Source organism: Epinephelus lanceolatus, chromosome 7, assembly GCF_041903045.1.
Source record: "Epinephelus lanceolatus isolate andai-2023 chromosome 7, ASM4190304v1, whole genome shotgun sequence".
NCBI classification, from domain to species: Eukaryota; Metazoa; Chordata; class Actinopteri; order Perciformes; family Serranidae; genus Epinephelus; species Epinephelus lanceolatus.
In genome coordinates this window covers 13,455,647-13,476,550 of record NC_135740.1, presented here as the reverse complement: position 1 = coordinate 13,476,550, position 20,904 = coordinate 13,455,647, and the positions used below count along the sequence as shown (strand labels likewise).

Here is a 20,904-nt window from a genome sequence, read left to right as displayed (position 1 = left end):
ACAACAATAACAACAGTAACTCAGAGTGAGATTCACATTCTGTATACAATATTAATAGTTCAACAAAATAAAAAATCGACCACAAATTACATATTTAAACAGCTCCCAAACACAAAAAATGTACCCTGGGATATGTATATAAAAATCAACAGGTGTTTTCCTTCTCTCTCACCTGGACATTTATGTTTTGCCATTTCTCCCCTAATCATCACACTGTAACATGTCGGGGGAGATTCTCAGTCGTCATGGTAATCATAAGTGCTATATCATAGGCAAGCTTCTTCAGTTCTGGAACTGAAGAAGCTTCTTGGATGAGAGGGGAAATGTCTTCAAGAAATGCAAGCAAATCCAGTTGCCTACAATATAGCACTTATGATCACACTGTAACCTGTGACAGGCTGTTATGTTACGATATCTATTGTGCATCCACATATATGTAGACTTTTGTTGAGCTGCGAGTGTCACGTAGGTTTACATTACCAGACAAAATCACTTTCGAAACTGTCTCCTATGTGCACATGGCAACTGAGGAGAGGGAGAGACATTGTGCTGCTGCCAGAGGAGCTGCTGAATGAGTTCCCTCTGAGCTGTAAGTTGCTAAAAGAGGCTGAAAAGTCCAGGACTGTTCATAAAACATTCAGAATGCCAAGGCCTAACGACACCACAGTTTATTTCACCCTACTGGAGCTGCTCCTCTTTTTGGAACCACCGCGGAGTCAGTAATAATTTCGCTCTCAGTTGGTTATTAGCCGTAGAGATGTCTGCCTTCTCTACAATATAATGGAACAAGATGGCACTCCACTTTTGGTGCTCAAAGCACGTGGAGTGCTAATAACAAATAGGAGTTAACATCCACTCATAGACGAGAGGCTTGTGACAGTGTGAGATGGCTAGATGAGTAGATGCACTCTTCCTTCTGTGCAGTAATGTGGTTGGCGGATGTAGCTCCATAGAAAGCATATCGCTCCTACATGAAACTGCTCACAACAAGGTCTGTGGATTAACTTGAGTAACCATGTCATGATTTCTGGAAAGAGACATTGCTGTTGAATTTTTCAAATGTATTTTTTTGGCGCTTTGAGCACCAAAAGCTGAGTGCAATCTAGTTCCATTATATTGGAGAGACAGCAGAGACAGCAGCATCTCTACGGCTGATATCTGCAACACCTAGCAACTCACACCAAAACAATCTAGACTGATAAACAGCACTACAGGTAAGACAAACATTTTTGATTTGGGGGTGAACTATGTATATATGCTTATTTAGTCACAAATATTGAATATTACTGAGGAAATGTGAAACTAGCTTCCAGGGATTTTAAAGCCTCAGGGAATCCTCCACAATGCTCGGTGAAAAAACTCAACCAGTCCAATAAATCTGATCTTATTTGCTGCATTTTGTAATCCTAATAGTAGTAGCAGTGGACAGAAAACAGTAGCTTGTCAAGATGTGGTACAGAGGAGCTGCCTGGATTTCATGTTACCTTGGAAACAAGCGCTGGTGTTCCAGCAAGTGAATAAGAAAAGGTAAGACTACGTCCAATCCCCTCAACATGTTTGGTATATCCCCTTCATCAATCACCTGCATCGGGCTAACACTTACAGTAAATCAGCCAAAACAAGTAATTCACTGCCAGAGGAAGGCTTTGAAGCAGACGCCTGAGAATGAGGAGGGCCTGCCTACTTTGTCTGAGCCGTGGTCTTTCTGTGGGATAAATCTGGGCACGTCGAAGTCGCAACTATTGAAATGCCACTGGGACAAAGTGGCAGACTTTAAAACAATGGCTACGGACAAAACATCTAATTACACTACAAACCACTAGATCAATACCTGCTCTGCTGGCAGCCTGTGCTGATGTCTTTATTTTGTCAGCTTTATGTTAGATTAGAAGAAATCACATTTTCATTGTATAACAGCAGCAGGATTTAGAAAGATAAAGTACACACAAAAGCACTTTTATGAACAATGCTTAAATTCAGTGGAGGATAATGATTTGTTAAATGTTACCACTGATGTGTTGTACCATCACAGAATTGCCTTTGAAACAGGGTTATAAAATGGTTTACCTCTTGGGTAATAAAACAGAACTCTGTGTGTGAGTATGTGTTGGTCTGTCAATGTGTGTTTGTGTGTGGCAGGGGTTCACAGGTGTTTTGAGACGAGTTTGAATACATTTCCATTTTTAAGGGGGATCGGTATGCATGAATATTTTTAAATTGGGAACCTGCACAACAACAGCCCCCTTTCTAGATAAAGCAGTACATGATAAAAATGGGTCATGTTTTGTGCAAGTGTGAAGCACATACACACACAGATGAAAACAAACATTGTAAATGTTTCTTGTGGCTTTGTGTTTGGTGTAAAATGTGCCATAAATGCAAAGAAGGAGGACGGAGACTCAAGCAAACTTTGGCTATGACGTATAGAGGCTTAGACAGGCTTGGCCCTCAGCCGGCTGCTTTGATGTTGAGCTACTTCCTATTAGAACGCTTGTTCATGAAATTTGATCTGCTCCATCTTTTATGTTGCTTCCATTGTTCCTTTCTTCATAGATCTTTTTTTTATTGATTTTAGTGTTTGGGTCGTAATCAGTGATCCAGTTAAGCAAAAGCGATGCTAAGTACATCTTTGCCCTGTCAGTTGACTGCTTGTCTATTTTTAGGTTCATTTCTGATGATACCATAAGGACGGGTGTGTGCGCACGAGAGAAAAGCAGAAAGAGAGGCAAACTGTATCCACTGTGACATCAATCCGAGTAACTCTTTGAACCGTTTAAAGTGAGCAGCGTTGGTGGTTCTCAACCCCATTAGCCATTTTGAAAGATGCCACACTGCAATTAGGCAGCAGGCACAAAGGGAAGGCGAGGAGGGAACCGGGGAGTTGTCAGGTGGCTTTACTCTGATAAAAAACACAGAAAGAGTAACCCTGGAAGACCAGACTTTAAAAAGGGTCAATATACAAAGTCAAACCTTTTTACATTCACATTATGGTGTGACGGAAAAAAAAAACACAGAAGGGAAAAATGTAACATTCTGGGCTTTTTCATTTCAGAGAAAAAGAAACGGCTCTGATATTCTATCTAAAATAATCACAGGTTCAACTATATGGTTGTTCAAAAATACCAAAACAAAAAATCAGACCCATGGGAAATTTTCAACATTATTTGATTGCAAGAACTCAGTGGATGAAAGCTAAGCTACAACAAAATCAAAGCACTATTCTATGTAGTAGGGATGCAACAATTTATCAGGCAAACATCTATATTTGCTGATATTCGCCTTGTTGACTGTAATCAGCCTATTGACAAGATGACATTCATAGATGGTAACGGCCGATGTTTTTCTGTTGTGTCACATCAATTTTGCGCGGGCTAAAAAAGCAGGGCTCTAGACTAACAGCGTCTTGTCATGCCAGAGGCAATCAAAATATGTTTGTGGCAAACAGAGATCTTCTGCTGGAAGGAAAGAATACAGTAACCTCACTATGAAAACATCAGAGGATACACCCTTTTCCCCCTGATAATGCTACATGGTGAACAACAAATCTGTGTTGAAATCAGCAAGAGAGCTAGTAAACGTTAGCTGTTAGCAGTTAGTGGCTTGAACTAATAGCTAACAGAGGCTGTACTGAGTCACATTATAATGCGTTCAAGCTCTACATAATAAAAATGAGCATTGGGCAAAGGTAAATTATAACGCTATTGTAATGTGTCTAAATGTTATCTTGTAAAACTTTTTGGCAAAAGAAAAAAAATCTTTTTCTTGTCAGCAGGTTTTACATGTGTATGAAATTGTGCTCAGTCAAAGGTAGTGTAACGAAGGGCTGAATGACTTTAAAGCAGTTCACTTATTTTTTATAATGTAGATTTCTTTGTTTCACTGGCACAAAAGAGGGAATAAGTATGAACAACCAAAAAAACATTAGTACAGGATATTGGCAAAATTGTTATTATAAACATAGGTATCAGCCCAGAATTTCACGTTTGATGCATCCCTAATAATCACAGAAATATAACTTCTCCCTGCACAGTAATCAAAATACAGCACCTGAGATGGATTGCATGTCATTCTAATGACATTAGAGTTTGTCTTAGCTATATAAAGAATTTTGACAAGCAATCCACAGACCAGCTCTAAAATACATCCTTGAGGCAGAGCACCATAATGATCAACTTGCTGAGGTCGAAAGAAGAAGCTGAAGGACTGGGTCAACGTCAACCTTGTCAATCATGCGGTTCGTCAAAATGAGGCTCGGTCCCTGCATGGCTTTAGTCAGGTGTCTTTGTGTCGGTAAAGGTGAGAGGTTGAGCTTTTAATTAGGTGAGCAAGTAGGAGAGACTGCCAAGGAGAACAGGAAAGGTTAGGGAAGGCCAGGTACTGGTGGTAGATGAAGGGAGGTCAGGGGAAACTAGACAGGAGAACTGTGTGCAGCCCTGCACACTCATTATTTTCTGACGGGGGTTAGTAGGAGATAACTCTGTGCCAAGCTACAGTCTGCAGAATGAAAAATTACCACACTTAAGGAGTTGCAAGATTGTCAATTTCCTCTCTTTCTGGACAATGCTAACAACAGCTATTATATATAGATTCTGCTAAAGGATCAGATGTGTATAGTGAAAAGAGGCATCAATCTTCAAGAATAATGAGGTATCTTTAAGGCCCACATTAAACATGATTTTTCATTATTCAGGTTGAGTTCAAGGACGCACAGATTGTCTAAGGGGCGCTGAACACAGATGTGTTGTGTGAACATGAGCTGTTTTATAATGTACTGTGTAAAATGAAGGTGTTTATGAACCTGGTATGCTTCATTAAGGTTTGAGGGTCTGAGGGTCTGAGGGAGTCTTACCCTCAGGTATATACCACAAGGGTTTCAGTGCAGCTGCAGGTTTAAGAAATCCAAACTCTTCTCAACATTTATCTCTCAATGATAGCAGGAGGAACTCAAGAGTAATGTAAGAATCGAGATAAAAAAGTTTTAATTTTCAAACAAGCTTGAAAAAGCAACTTTCCTATCACTAAGCAGCACAGTAACTAGCAAAATTTCCTGATATTGAAGCTTTTGCATCTTACATCAGTACAAATGTCTCCAATTCAGGGTTAGAGTTAAATCTGGTCTCCAGTTCTGTCAAAGAACTGTTTGACTTAATATTATTATTGTGACAAAGAGTCTACAGCCATGCTAGCAGCTCTGAGCTAAATGCAAAGGTTGTGGTGCAAACACGACAATGGTAACAAGCTGTTCACGGGGGGGGGCGGGGTTGCCTCCCCGGTCTGCCTCCGGGGTTTTTTCGGACCTAATTGTATTGCGGAGTTTTGCACAGCGGCGACCGGATCTTTGCTCTCAAACCACAAAAAAATGTGATGGCACAACAGTCTCCTTCATTCTATGCTTTCTTTTGATTTTCACATTGGCTAGTCATCCTGTTTAATTTGTCTTCTGATTAAATCGGAACCTTTGAAACAAGTTGTAGGAAGCCTCTGCAAGAAACTGGTTGCTGGCAGACACTCTGTGCTGCAATAAAATGGTTAATCAGCAGTGCCGTGCACTGTAGAGCCGATGCGCTGCTGGTTCTGCCGGCCTGAATAGAATATAATGTCTATAGCCTTACTGTTGTGTACAGCCTTATAGACTGAGCTGAGTAGTGATGCGCGGGTCGACCCGTAACCCGTGGGACCCGCAAATGGACCTGCGGGTCAGGCAGCAGTGATCGTCTGTCAAATTGGTCTGTCATGGCATCCCAAGGTACTGATGCGTTGAGCAGGTGACAGTCCGCGGCCGTTTTCAAAACACACTTGTGTCACACACTCCTAAAGAAACTTGTTGAAACTTTAAACAATAATTTATTGTACAAAACGGGGGAAACAAACGCTGACAAAAACGGTTCCAAAATTCATATTAAATTCAAAAGATAATGAAAAAACACCTACAAGTTAGAGGGAATAGTGATAAAGTGGTAAAACTTGGCATTGATCCACAGCCTCAGACGGATGCGCTCAAGCATGCCGTGCGCACAAGCTCCGTTGGTAGGATATACTATATTTTCACATGTTTAACAATGCAATTTAAAAGTTTTGATTTTTATTGATAACCTACATTTACCAACAACAAAAGACTACATATAGCACCAAAAAAATATGTTAAAAAAAAAAGTAAATAAAAAAACGAATATCAAATATCAAATTTTCATAACGAATATCCGAATATTTGGGTACAGCCCTATTAGCAGGTATAATATATTTATCATGTTTACCATCATAGATTAAGAATAAGAATAACTTTATTCATCCCCAAGGGGAAATTCAATTAACGTGTAAACTAAATGGCAACTTCTGGAGCTCAAAAATGAAGCCAACATGAAAGTGCTAAAAACAGCAGTTCCTCAAATGGCCACTTGAGGCTGGCTCCAAGAGCGAGTCAATCCGTACAGACCCCCATGTTAAAATGTCCAACTTTACAGCACAAAGAAACATGTTTAAAGCCTGGTACAAAAATGCATTTGGTCTTTATAGCTAATTTTTCCCTTCATGACAACTGTACAGGGGGTTGAACTTTTATATAAGTCAACCGTTTAAATGTTATGAAGGCATAAAATTACACAAAATTAAGGATTTGCCCGCTTTGAGTGACAGGTGGTCTGCAAGGTGTCACCTCAGGTTCTCAGTCAGATCCACCCCTCGCTCCTTCACAGCTTTACCCTCTTGAGCAAATATGGTCACTTCTGGCTCCAAAAACTCAAGATGGTGGCAGCCAAAATGCCAAACTCCAGGCTTCAGAACGAGTCCATAAAACCAATGGGTGACGTCATGATAGCTACATCAATTATTGTTATAAGGTCTATGATGCTTAGTGCTTAGTACACAGTACTAAACACAATTTGCAACTGAAGCTGAAAGGAATGTCACCAGTTTTTCAGGTATTTATTTATATACCAAAAGTTTGAATAATTGAACATTAAAAAGAAATGTCAGGGGATCACAAGTTAATACGGTTCATTCTATGGTAAACATGGATGTTTGGACCAAATTTCGTGGCAATCCATTCAATACAGTAAGTCTTTAGGCATCTTGCTCGAAACTACAAATATGAACCTTCTGGTTGCACCAAAGGAAATAAAAAAGTCAGGGGATCACCAACATCACTTGAACACATCATAAAGGGACCATGAATGTCAACAGAATTTTGTGCCAAGCCATCTGGTAGATGTTAAGATATTTCACTGGTTCACTGGTTGTGCTGAAACAAAAGTCAGGGGATCAGCAACGTTATTAGGACTCATCCTCTGGGGAGACTGGATGTCTGTACACAACTATGGCAGTCGATCCGATAGTGGTTGACATATTCCAGTCTGGACCAAAGTGGTGGACTGACACACAAACAGACCCTCATTAACATCCCAAAAGCCACTCTGCATGGCTAAATACAAACATATACTTGAAAGACCTCTAATAATCATATCTAAAGTTACAAACTAGTTGCTGTTCATTGATATCAAGTGCTAAGATTTCTGGCCTGTACAGTATTTTGCACATCTTGAGGAGTCTCTACAAACTCCCAAATCCTCCAACTACTGACATTTTTACTGCTCCACAATGGAGAGGTTTTGTATTTCAGTCATGGAAGCGAAAAAAAACTAATTTTCGAGCCAAATGAAAAGCAAATTTACAAAACTATTATCCCAATACTCTGCACAGTGATACATTACCTCTTCCCTATCCCTGTTCAATCTGTACACTAATTAGCTTACTCCTTTGTGTTGTGAAAATGTGACTTTGTTTTCATCTGTTACAGAGGACAGGAGGGGTGGGTGGAGGTATGGTGGCTGTGCCAGAGACTTGTGTTGGAGGAGAAAAGAACTGTCGATACTACTGCAATTTTTACAGACGGTCAACTTAAATCAACAGTCATAGATTGGGCGACTCTGCCTTTCAGTAATTAATTTAAGATGCTGTCAGACTTTCTTTTAGGACTTGAGTGCAATGAGTTGGGGAGATTTACAGTAGGTAGATGTAAAGAAGAAAACTGTACAGCAATTCATCATCACGGTTTAAGAGATGCGGGTGTGAGAGTTACTCTAAAATGACACATGCAGCACTGCAGCCTGCACGCTCAGCTGCATCAGAGCAGCCCAGCACTTCACTCTGTAAATCAACTCGCTAACAGAGGACAGCAATTTGCCAGCTGTTATGGGGAATGAAATCACGATCATGGGGTTCACAAAACTTACTTGGACGTAGTTCGACCAGAGTGTTGCCAGGGAAACAAGACATTGCCGACAGCTGCCCGGTAGCTGTAGACACCCAAAAGTCCGAGCGCAAGGGCAACCTTAGAAACCCACGAGCACCGTCTTTGAACTAGGAGGTAGATAAGAACCAAACAGAAGGCAGCCAGCAGGGAGAGTACTGTCCTGTGTTCAGAGCTGGAGAGAACAAAAGACAGACACAGTCATGAGGTTAGGGAAACGCTGTGCACTCTAATATGAAGCAGTCCTTTGAATGTTACGACTGATTATACCATGAAATATAATGACAATTAAATAAAATGGAAATAGAAAGTTTATTTGCTTTAAAGCTACAGTTCATAACTTTTTATAGTAGTGCATCTTTTGTCATATTTGCTGACAACTGTCACTATATAACTGAATTAGATGACACAGATAATCTGTGGAAAAAAAAAATGTTTTTTTTTTTTTTTTGTAGTGCCTCGAATGGCATTTGTTAGAATCCAGCTCCTGAAGAAAAACAACTAATCAGAGCTGAGGAGTCAGAGCTGTCAATCACTCCTGCGGTCAAACTGTCACTAGACAGCATTGATGAAATATGAATCAAGATTCTGTTACTGCATTGTCTACTTCTTATCTCAAATTGTTTTCAGAGACACATTTAGGTGTACTGTTTAGCTGTAAAATGAGAGCGGTTGTGAGCCAGCCGTCATCTTTAGAAGGAATGAGCAGAAAACCCAAGCACCGCCCACCAGCCGGACCAACTTTCTCATTTCACAGCTAAACAGTACACTAAAATATGTTCCTGAAAACATATGAGTGGAAAAAAAGGCAATGCAGTAACAGAATCTTGATTCATATTTCATCAGCGCTGACTAGTTTGACAGTTTGACCACAACAGTGATTGACACGACTGACAGCTGCGTTACAGTCTCCTCAGCTGTGATTGATTGTTTTCATGATTCATGCAAATGCCATTAGAAGCACTACCAGGAGGCAGAGGAGCATAATGTTTTTCACAGATTTTCTGACTCATGCACTGCTGTCAGGATGTAGTGACAGTTTCAGCAAATATGACAAAAGGTTATCTCTATAAAAGTCACAAATTCTAGCTTTAACTTATTATGAAGTAAATGTTAATTGCGCCATTTCATGGCTATAGAACAATGACACCATCTACGTTTAGATTGGTTCCCTGTAAGCCTCGCTTTTACTGTGCAGCTCTGTCTGCCATGGTGGTGTGATCTTCCAGGCTTGTATTATGGAACAAAGAAAATGCATCAACTATTGCACAGCCAAAACAGGAAAAGGATAGCACTTTGTTTTTCCCGGTAGCTATCGGCAGCTATCCCCTGTTAGCAAAGAGTATTATTGTGAGTTCTTTGCAGTTCCAATCCTCATGAGTAGACATGTTGGATAGTGGAACAACCAAAGTACCTGAACTGTGGTAGCTGCTAAGCTCTGAGGAAAGTGATCTGGTTGTCTGCCACAGTGGCAGAAGAAAGCTTAAACCTTGAATGGACTATTTATTGAGCAACAGAGAACATTTTAAGGAGATGAAACAGTCGGTCGAATCCTCCAGCAATAGTTCAAACTTTAAAGAGGCATGGATCTTCAATTGTTAACTGAATTTAAGGCTATATAGTTTGAAATTACTCTGCCACTGAGCACAGACAGGTAATAAGACCTCAAAGGACATATCAAGTTTGAATGAAAACTATGTATTTAGCTGTTGGATCCGACAGCAGTGGTAGGTGCTTTTGAGACAAGACGAGGTGTAACAGTACCTAGATCTCATTATCCAAGCAACAGGCAGTGCAAGTGGGAAGAAAGGGCAACGCTGGACAGGGAAAAGGTCAGAATCCACATCTCTATTCCTCAATGTGATGCATGTTAAAGAACAAACCATAATCCCTTGCCCCGTGCTCTTGACAGAATATTAATGGCTATGAAACAGTCAGTTTTACTGAGAAAATCACCGTTTTTCTACAGCCTGAGCTATCACAGAAAGCTATTTTCCCTTCTTGAATGCTTTTTTTAAAATATTAAGTGTAGGGTCCTGTCAGCTTCTCCACCAAGATAATACCCTTAAAAATGTTACGGTGTCAGGAGAAGACTTGTATAATGTTATACCTTCCCTTAAATGTGTGACGGCCAAATTATTCTGGGATTTATTTTGTCATCAAGTGTAATTTCCTTACATTTCACTCAACTGGCCTCCTCTATTTCCTATATTTCCCATAATGGCCTTCAATAATCTCCAGAGAAGTGAACTTGTTACATTGATCTGTTTCCTCATGTGTAGGTGGAGAGACAAATGGAGATTGTCACTGCATTGTATTCTAGTCTACTGAGACGCCTGTCATTGCACAAATTGCTATCACTGCCTTTTAACAATGAATCTATCCCCGTGTGACTGCTGAACGCCGGTACTTAAACAGTGAAAGAAGCCCATTCGCTTGAATTCTGTAGACTTGCACTAAAGCCTCGAGTTTACCTCAGATTTGTTCCCCTTCTCACCCTCCAATGTAGCTGTGTTGAAAATGAGTTCTTGTAATGTCCGGTCAGCCACATTCTCCCACACATCCGCATTACAAAAAAAAAAAAGAAAAGGCTAATAATCCTCAGCTCTGCTAGCAGCCCCATGTTCATTACAGTCCACACATAAAAGTGTTGGACAGAACAAACAACATGCTGAAGATTTTGCTATTCTTAGAGCCTCGCCAGTGGGAGTTGAAATTGTAAAGTTTGTCTTGAGTAACAAGAGAAAAAGACATGGAGCCAAACACTCATTAATGCATGCATTTAACAGGTTTTCTATCAAATATACTTCCAGATAGACTTCTAAACTTCTGTACAATCACTTCATATAACCAGCTCTTTCATGTTCTTTAATAGGGAACTCCAAATACTTCAGAGAACCTAAGGAGAAAGACAAACCACTCGATCTTCTTGCTATTCATAGAGTGGTGTGGCTTTTCCCTCGGGGACCTCTTAGGAATCATAATGCTGCCAACAGTAATTCTAAATCAGCCAGGTAGCTGCTGCTGTTAACACTCTGTCTTTGCTCTGCTGCCTAGTAAAAACATCCAAGTTTACAAGCCAACTTTGCTGGCCAGCTAGGTAGCATCATTAACAGGGATGGAAATTAGCAGCCACCGCTGGCCAAATGTGGGTGAGATTGATCAACCTACCAGCCATGGCGGCGGGTAAACAAAGGGGGCATTTAACAAACAATTAGATCGCTTCGTCAACAGACTGCTTGAAAGCAGTGGGATGAGATGGCAGGCTCCAGTTTTTTTTTTCATCATCCTGGTGATCAGCACACCTGCGTGGATCCATTAAATGTGCGTTAACATGTTGGATGTGTTTCAATTCACATCCCCTACAACAGAGAGATGCCAAACCACTGTCCTTGTCTTACACACAACTGTCTCTCCACTGCTGTTGTAGCTGATGAGAAACCCGCAGGCGGGTGTGTGTGGTGTGAAGGAGAGAGAATTAAAAATGTATAACCATAAGTGAATAAGTTAAAGAAAAACTTCATTTCCAACACTGACTGACCTTGTTGAGTTAAATAAGTCCTGCTAACGGAAGCTAACTGGCTAATCTCTACTCTCTGATCACACCTAAATCCAGTAATTATAATGTCAGGTCATTTATTCAAACCACATGTTCAAACAGAACTTAAAAAAATAGTTTAAAACATTGTGCTGCTCACAAATGGAATGAGTTTTGAAATTAAAATATATATAAAAAAACATATACTACTATTATGCTACTTGTAATGGTTTTTTGTAATGTGTAACCACTGTTCTGTGCATGTAAACTCTGTGTTTGCCGTGAATGTGTGATTTCTTGTGTACAAGTCTGTTAAAACAGAGCTTTTGGTGTCAATCTGTTAATCTGGTAGCAGCTGTTGAGCCTGCTAAAAGGCTGGGAGCATGTGACTGGGTGAGAGGCAAGATGTGGGGACTGGTGACAATACAACTGTCATGACAAAAATGTTGGTGTGAAATAAAAAACAGCATTTTGAGAAATAGCATTTTTGTTTTGTTTGTTTTTAATATTTTTCTGTATTTATATATTTCAGAGGAATGGTGAACTTTACCTGTTAAGCCAGTGTCCAACGTCGGGAAGATGAGCCCACTGCACCCCGGTCTGGTTGAGGGAGCGCAGCAGTCGGCAGCAGACCAGAGTGAAGGGCGGCGTGGCTAACGCTAGCCACTTCTCTGAGTAAATCTCTGCCTTGGGGTGAGCAGAGGGATGACAGTCTTTGGAAGGGAGGATAGGCTCGTCGTCATCTCCAGAGCCTCTCTGCTCTCTGAAGTATTTGCGGCAGACGTCCTGGAAGACGGCGAGGCAGAGGGTGTTGAGCAGAAAGTACCAGGTTTGGTGCTCTTCCTCCACGAAGCTGCTGGCTGCCAAGCTGAGAGTGTGTCCGACCGTGCCGGCCAGCAGCAACACGTCCAGCTCCGATAGTGACCATTCACTGCCACTGCTCCTCAAAGGAGACTGAAAGAGAACAAAAAGAGAGGCTTTGGAGAAACAGGTGGAAACAAATCCAAAATGTGTTTAGTGTGGTTACAGTGGAGTGCAAAAAACATTTGTATGTCATTCCTGACAAAGATGTCATTGTTTTGCTCTTGTCTGTTCATTTGTTTCTCAGCCTGGTGTCTTATAAATCAAAAAACAGACAACCACAGGTAGGACAGATAGGTCTTGTGCCTTAGTATCTCAATCTGGGATCTCCACATTAACTAATTATCATGTTTGTGGCAAGAAATACAAAAGTAATAGACACTGGCCAAATTCCAAATCTTAGGAGTAAGTCTGCTTCCTCAACAAATCAGTTTAACTCGGGAGCATTTTACAGGGAAACTTCTGTATTTTTCAACATGGACCCTAATTTCCCATGTTTTTGTTTCTAAGTGTTTCTCATTTAGACAACATTTTTTTAATTGGTCCAGCATTGAGAGAGAGTGCTCCAGCTGCAGCAGCTAAACAGGCTGTAAAATAATCCCTGTGAACAACTGTGCACCGTTAATTTACATCCATTATAAGTGCTTGTTTTTAAATATCACCCCTTACCTTTTGCTGATCTGGTCTGTTTGTTAGTGTATGCATACCCCTAATACCCCTTTCCGATAAGCATGGCCTATCTTGGGTTGGCTTGGTTTGGGCAGTCGGCCTAGCACAGCAGGGATTTTGCATTTGCATTTCCATTCATTTCCACTACCTGCTTGAAGGTGTGTCTTTAACTTATGACGGCTTTTATTTCCTGTAGATTCTAGTAAATATCCCCAGGTATTTTGTTATGTAAAAACTTTTATTGTGAAGCAGCAACATAAAGCAGCCCACACAACTTCCAATAAGGCTTATAGCGAACATGAAACATTAAAAATAAAGCAGATATCTACAGTAAAAACAGGACGCAGGAGAGAAACTAAACTCCAAACCACAGATATTCAGTTAGAAGCAACAAAAGTACTGACAGCTGAACACACACAGACTTTGAGAAACGCCTTTCTCTCTGGTCTGCTGCAGACAAAGGTGAATAGAGTCTCGCAACACCCTTGTTTTGGGGGGAGAAGGGGGGTTGTCAGAGGTTGGCTGCAGTCGACGAGACGTCACAGCTACCCGCTTAAGGGAGGGCAGCCTGGCTTTTGGATCTACTCCTGGGAAGGTCCATGTCCAGCGCAGCTTGGCGTTGCATGGTGCATCTAAACTGACAATGGGAACACAAATGGGTGCAGCCAAGAGGGACAATGGAAAAAGCGTAAAAGTCTCATTTTAGTAGAAGTCTTGATTTGAGATCTTGCAGACTTTTCCACATTGTCTAAATCAACTAAGTATTCAGCCATGACACTAAAAATCTTTTAGATAACACTAAGCTACACTTTCTGTGCTTTTTTCTCGGTACTTCTTTCTCCAACTCTCATTTTCCACCCTTGTTTTTCCTGAATCAAGTCACCTCTCGTGAGATTTCAGAACAAGACTTGCGACTAGCGAGACGCAGGATGTAGGAGACGTAGGATCCTTTTCATAATGTTGTGAGACACAATAACAATCTGTGCACAATTGCCCATCGAGATTCCATGGTAGCCTGTTACTCTGTTGCGGCTGCAGTGGTTGCTCTCAATACCAATTTCAAAAATTGTTGTCTCCATTAGTCACTTAGAAATAAAAGCATGGGAAAATAGGGTCCAGTTTCTCTCACACACCATTAGTAAATGGTGTGTGAGACGGAAATACAACAGCCACACAAGCCTGACTAGACACTCAACCTATTTTCACCTTGGAGACCTCTGTCTGTGCTGTGGATCCAGTGGCAGTTCAAATTGTTCAACTCAGTGGGATAATTATTTAGATCAAAGAACTGCTTGGGTGATTCATACCAGTCTATTTCAATATTAAAAAAACCCTCATCTGCTGAAACTCAATAAATGACCCATGTCCTTTATAATAAAACTGTTCAATTTGCAACCACTTATACCTGCTCCATTATCTCACCCACATCATGTCAAACTCAGAAAGAGAAAATCGTCTCTGTTGATGAATACTACGTACTTTTCACATCCACATATGTCAAAGGAACAATATCCAGGCTGCTGTCTTTTTGCTAGTCACGCTTCACATTCGACTGCATGTATAGAGGCTAATTTTTTGCAACAGTGTAGCTGACCGTGACCTGTCATTCATAAATTGTGCTCGTTCGCTTGTGGATGCTTCCATCACATTTTTGAAATTGGTATTTCAGCACTGTCCAGTCGCACACTTGTATGCAAATAATTTTGTTTGGTGGTGACAGCACATTGCCGTGCAAAGCAAGTTCAAATGAAGTTCAGCCAAGCTCTCAGTTCAGTGGCAGTATTTTAGCCCAACAAACAACTACCAAATATAGACAAGCATCTCAGCCTGTGTTCACCTTGATGACAAAGAGAGGCTGAGCCTGTTCTTACACTATCACCAGTTAGCTCACTGTGGGACTGTACTTATTCCTAATACTTTTACTTGTTTTCCCCAACTTTCACACATATGCCTGTTTACTTTGCATAACATGCTGTGACATTAAATATTTAGTTCTGATAGCTGTGTTCCAAAAAAGGAAAACAACATCACTCACCTGTGGCAAATTTAGGATATTCAGCTTCTGGGTTGCATACATTTTCATACATTATAAGTATAGAGGTTGTTCTTTATGAAACTCTTTAAATCTTAATTTTTGTTTCCAAGTTTTTCATGAAAATCTCCCAACTTAAAGTAATAATGTAGATTTCCATCTACATAAATGTCTGCTAAGTCACTATCTATCACGAAATGAGGTAACACAATGGGGTTACAGCCAGTGGCCCACTGATAGAAGCCCTTGCATTTGGAGTTTTACAAACTGGGTGTCTGTGGTGACATTTCTTGGGAAAATCACAAGTGGCCATCATCCAGCAGTGGTTGGTCCAAAAGAAAGGGTAGGTGAAGCTAAAGCAACAGACTGGCTCTTCAACTCACTGTTGTGTGAAGCAGCATGCTGTTTTTTTCTGGTTTCAAGTAGTGTTGTGAATAAATGGTCACTATGGCCAAACAAACGAAGAGCAATGACTACAGATGATGAAACTTTAAAACAAGTGCAAATCCAACAATTTACACAACCAACAGTGTTTGGATCTCTGAGATGGGAGATCAAAACACGCATCAGCAATTACCACTTATCGCCACAGGTGCCGCAGAAGACGACAAAATGGAGATTGTAACTTCAGTTAACCAGTATGTTACTAAATTATCATGAAATATGGGTTTCTATTCTGCACATAATTCAGGGTAGAGTCTTTGGTTAAGAAGGGTCTGCCCATTAGTTTTTCACCCTTAGATTACTGCGAAGAGGGTAATTGTCCTCTATGCCTCCAACTTCTTTGTCTTTGAGATACATGTCACAGCCCCAAAAAAGCTCCAATATGTTTTTCCAGCTCTACTGCTCCCTGTTCGAGTCTCTCTCCTTCAGGGGTTGGCAAATTGTGAAATCTCAAAAATCATCAATTCCTCATGTTTTACTTGACTGAGCAAGTCTTCTGTATACTCATCTGTGTTCATGGCCTTGTTTCAAAGCAGAAGAAAGACAAATGTGATGGAAGTATTAGTGAGAAAAATATTTGGAAGCATCAGTATTTATATATACCACACTATACTATTAATATACTACGGATGCAATTTGACTCCATTTCTCAACTTGCAATTTGTATGCCTTAGCAATGTATCACATATCTGATTCAGTACCTAACAAATTCTGGTATTGTTAGATCTCACTACTGCTGTTGACACAGTTGATCACACCAGGGTGGACTGGTAAGAATTCCCACTCCTCGTCCAAGGAGATTTTGCTTTCTCTGTTCCCGCGTTTAAAGCCTCCCCAGGCTGCTCCACCCAATATCGCTCCAAGCTTAACTCAGATTTCACTCGTTCCATTCAAATCGCTCATCACTAACTCAGGACAAACAGGACATGCTTCAACTTTTAAAAAAAATCTGTTCTGCACTCCATCCAAAATCCTTCTGCTCCTGCTACGCTTCATTTCGCTCACATGCTCTGGACCACATTCTATTGTTTAACGCTTCTCAGACTTGTGTCTGGCTCTCATGCATTGGTTTAACGCCAATTTGCAAGACAGGAATGATTATTTGAGTACCACAAGGATCAATACTTGGTCCCCTTCTGTTAGATCTATAAAAGCAGCTGTTAAACCACATTTTTCACAACAATAACTTTAATTACCATACTTATACTGTTACAGTGACAGCCTTATTTTATTTTGACATTATTGCTAGACTAAGAGCATGATCTAAACAGGATTTAGTTGATCATTGCATTCATTTCAAATGTGTTATAGCATTTTAAACACTTTTTCTCATGTCTACTACAGAACGCTCCTGGTCAACTACAGCTTAGCCAAAATGCTTAATGTGTTCTATCCAAATTTAAGAAAAAAACAACAACTGTGAACATATCACACCCAATTCGAAGTAATTGCATTGGCTGAGAATCAACTTCAAAACACTGCTGATCTTGTCACTTACGGGGCTAGAACCAAATTATATTTCTGACATGCTTTCTCCATATGACTTTCTCAAAACGCCTAAGTCTCAGTTCGGCTGACTGTTCCAATCAGCAGGAGCCAGTTACAGGTCTCAACCAGAAATAGTCCAGCACATAACCAGTTGTTGTTGTTTCACATTTTGCTTTTTGCATGGATTATCAAACAAAAAAAAGTTATGTGTTAATTATTGAGCTTTAGAGGTCCTGGTAGGTGGATTAGCAGTCTCCCACTTATCTCTAGTCCTTGTGCTGGGCTAAGCTAACGACCTTCTCACTGTAGCCTTATATTTAATGGTCAGATATGAGTGTTGATCTTCTCATCTACCTCCATCAAACAGTGAATAGAGTATTCATCATTAGTTGAACTATTCCTTTAATTAAAAAAAACTGTTATACGACTGAAACAATGAATGAGCTAGGATCGGTTCTTCTGGTGATATAATGAGTATAATGGGAGGGAACATTTTCTAAGCAGCCTCAGGGCCAACATATACAATAAAACACCCATCAATCAAAACCTTAACTGAAGCCTAATGTGCAGAGGATGGATAAAGGATATTACTCCTCTACCCTGTCAATGACCCCCTCTACATCATGACAAATCACAGTGAAATGACAGGATGATGACCTCTTTGTCTAAAATGTAATTTTTGCCTTAAAACTACTGGAGGACCTCTGGTGCCATCTTTGCATCCATGCCAGTCAGTATCAAATCTCTATGACTTTAGGCAAAAGTACTTTGAACCTGACAAATAAGTCACAATACCCCTGGAAATACATATGATTTATCATATACTACTGGCAGGCTATTGAAGACTTTCCATCATGCAGTTGTGAAACACCCTTTCAGACTCAGTCCTCTGTGGGAGGAATTTCTGGCTTTCTCATTTAAAATATAGATATTTTTACTCAAAAAACGAGGTGGAAATCTAGTATATGGCTGAGCTGTGCATGGTCAGTGTACTAAACTGTGGCCAAGTTGTAACAGGGATAATCACTGGTAGTGTCTATAGCGTTAATTTGGTGGATATTAAATATTCATTTGCTATTTTCTGTAGTGGTCCCAGTAATATTTGTTCACAAAGTGTACTAGAGTGGCATATAACATGACATGGTTAATCTATGTGTAAGTCAAATAATTAAGGACTGCTTCAATTTAAGAAATAAACAGTATCATCATGCCATTTGTGTCAATTTGTTGTTCTGGATTACCCATCTAAAAGTTTTATCATCCCATTTCAGTCACTTGCCAATACATAGTGAGCATTGGTTTGTAGGGTTTGTGTTACTGCACCCTATTCACACCTGGTATTAGCATTTGTTTTGCGTGATTGGCTCACAAGTGGACAGCTTTAAGTACAGGTGTGAATGCACCCAAGAGATCCGATCGCTCCGACCAAATTTAAAAGAGGTCTGGCATCCATATGTCCTCATTCTTTCAGCACTGTGAATGATAATGTGTCCTGGGCCATACTAAAGGACCCCCTTCTCAGCTCTATCCTTGCTTGTCTGACTCAAGCAAACTATCTGTTGCTGCCTATACACAGGTTAGATGCAAAGCCAAAGGATTGTCTCTGGACCCGCTCTCCTCCTGGTGAATGGTCAATTCAATATTTGCTTAGTTAGCACAAACTACTACAGCAGCAGCTGTCCCAACAGCCCAGTCACTGTGAATGTGTGCAGACAAGCTCTCACTAATTGTTCCCAGTACAGACTTATTTGCATGTAGAGCGGAAAAGTGAGATCCAATCACAAGTGTTCACTCAAGACACATGTGTAAATGCATTCTAATGCCAGGTGTGAGCAGACAGACTTAAAGCTATTCACTTGTGATCGTATCACCCAGGACACATGTTAAAACCAGATGTAAACAGCCTCTGTGTTAAACAGACAAGACCTAGGTTGCATCCCATGACAATTACAAACATGCCCACAGCCTCAAATGTTGAAACCTGGCCAGATAAATTTCTAGCTTCAGCTTGCCAACCGCAGTGTGGAGGCACAGGGGAGACTTTGTTTACTTTACTTAGGTCTTGAGGAGCTGCAGCATTTATTCATAGAAAAACTGAAACCTGAACTGTTCAGTTACTACCAATTGACAACTTTCCTGATAATTTCTCCTCTGCTCCGATTACCAATACCCGTCTGCTCTCTGGCATCCACTGTTTCTATCTGTCTCTTTCTTCCTCACTTAAACGCACACTCAGAACGCACACACATTCTAGCCATTCCAGCCATTCCTAATGGTAGCTATGGTCTTATAACAAATGCATCACACTGTGTCAGCTACAAATATAGAATTGCAAAGCAACAACAACAACAACAACAACAACAACTGTGTATTAGGGATGGGCAATACATCAGTTATAGTCGATGTATCATGGCTGGTTCCACGTAGGATGTATAAAATGGCTGTTTCATGAACACTGAGCATGAATTGATGTAATATTTTTAAGCCAACAGCTCTCTCCCTCTCACAGACACTAAAAGAAAAAGAGTAACAAACATGGAACTTCAGACACACACTCCTGCCCATCCACACCACTCTCTGCCGAGAAATAGTGTATGTGCAGGTGAAGCGTGAGTTTTTTTTATCTGCAGGGCTCCAGACCAGGAGTATTGTGTCGCATTTTGCAACCATGGAGCACCAGTGCAACTTGCAAATATTATTCAAATATGAAGTGGAGAGCTGTTTCCACCTCAATCCTCATGTGAAACGATGAAGTGGTAACAGTTAAACTCAAGGCAATTGAATTGAATGCAACTGGACTTAGTTTTGTCTTAGAAGACATTTCACCTCTTATCCATGAGGCTTCATCAGTTCATGCTTGTCTAACAGGCTGGAACTACTAACAATGATGCCTTGTGATGATCCTCAGAGGTTAAATACCTGGGTTTTCCACACCAGTTTGTCAGACTAGTTCCAGCCTAGTCAGACAAGCATGAACTGATGAAGCCTCTTGGATAAGAGGTGAAACATCTTCTAAGACAAAACTAAGTCCAGTTGCGTTCGATTCAATTGCCTTGAGATAACTATGACCTGGATAAATGAGAATATCCACAGGCATGGTAACAGTTAAACTTAAATTGAATTTAATGATAGTGTAAGCTGGTGAGGCGTGCTTCTTTGTATCTGCAGGGCTCCATATCACAACTATTTAGTCTCATTTTGCGACCATGGAGCACCAGTGTGATATATTGAAAATATATGCAAATATTATTAATATATGAACTGGAGAGCTGTTAGTGTGTTTCCAGCTCACAGCGAATCAGTCGTCATACTTAACAGCGCTGCAGTTTAACAGTTTAACGTTATGCTAACTGCTAACAACAACTGTTGACTCATTTATTTCACTTTCTTATCTAACTTTATTATTTAACAGTCGGTCAGTTGGTTGTAGTTTATTTTAGTAGTTTAGTATTTTAGCAGTCTACAGTAGTTCAGAAAAGATTTCAAAATATTGCGATATATAAAGTATATTGTGATACCGTAATATTGCAATATTATTTATAGCCCATATTGCTCAGCCCTACTGCGTCTGTATAAACGAATTTGATCAGATGATTGATCACAAAGGCAAAGATGTTACCAGCTAAA

The 20,904-nt window shown here is 40.3% G+C and overlaps 1 protein-coding gene across 1 annotated transcript in view; it reads right to left on the bottom strand.

Annotated features, from left to right (window-relative positions):
• Positions 1–20,904, bottom strand: part of pigg (phosphatidylinositol glycan anchor biosynthesis class G (EMM blood group)) — a 111,256-nt gene that overhangs the window by 43,837 nt on the left and 46,515 nt on the right. Inside the window, exons 9-10 of the mRNA XM_033633792.2 lie at positions 12,334–12,737; positions 8,229–8,420 (exon numbers count right to left, since the gene is read on the bottom strand). Of these exons, the coding sequence (XP_033489683.1) occupies positions 8,229–8,420; positions 12,334–12,737 (596 nt within the window). The remainder of the gene's footprint in view (positions 1–8,228; positions 8,421–12,333; positions 12,738–20,904) is intronic.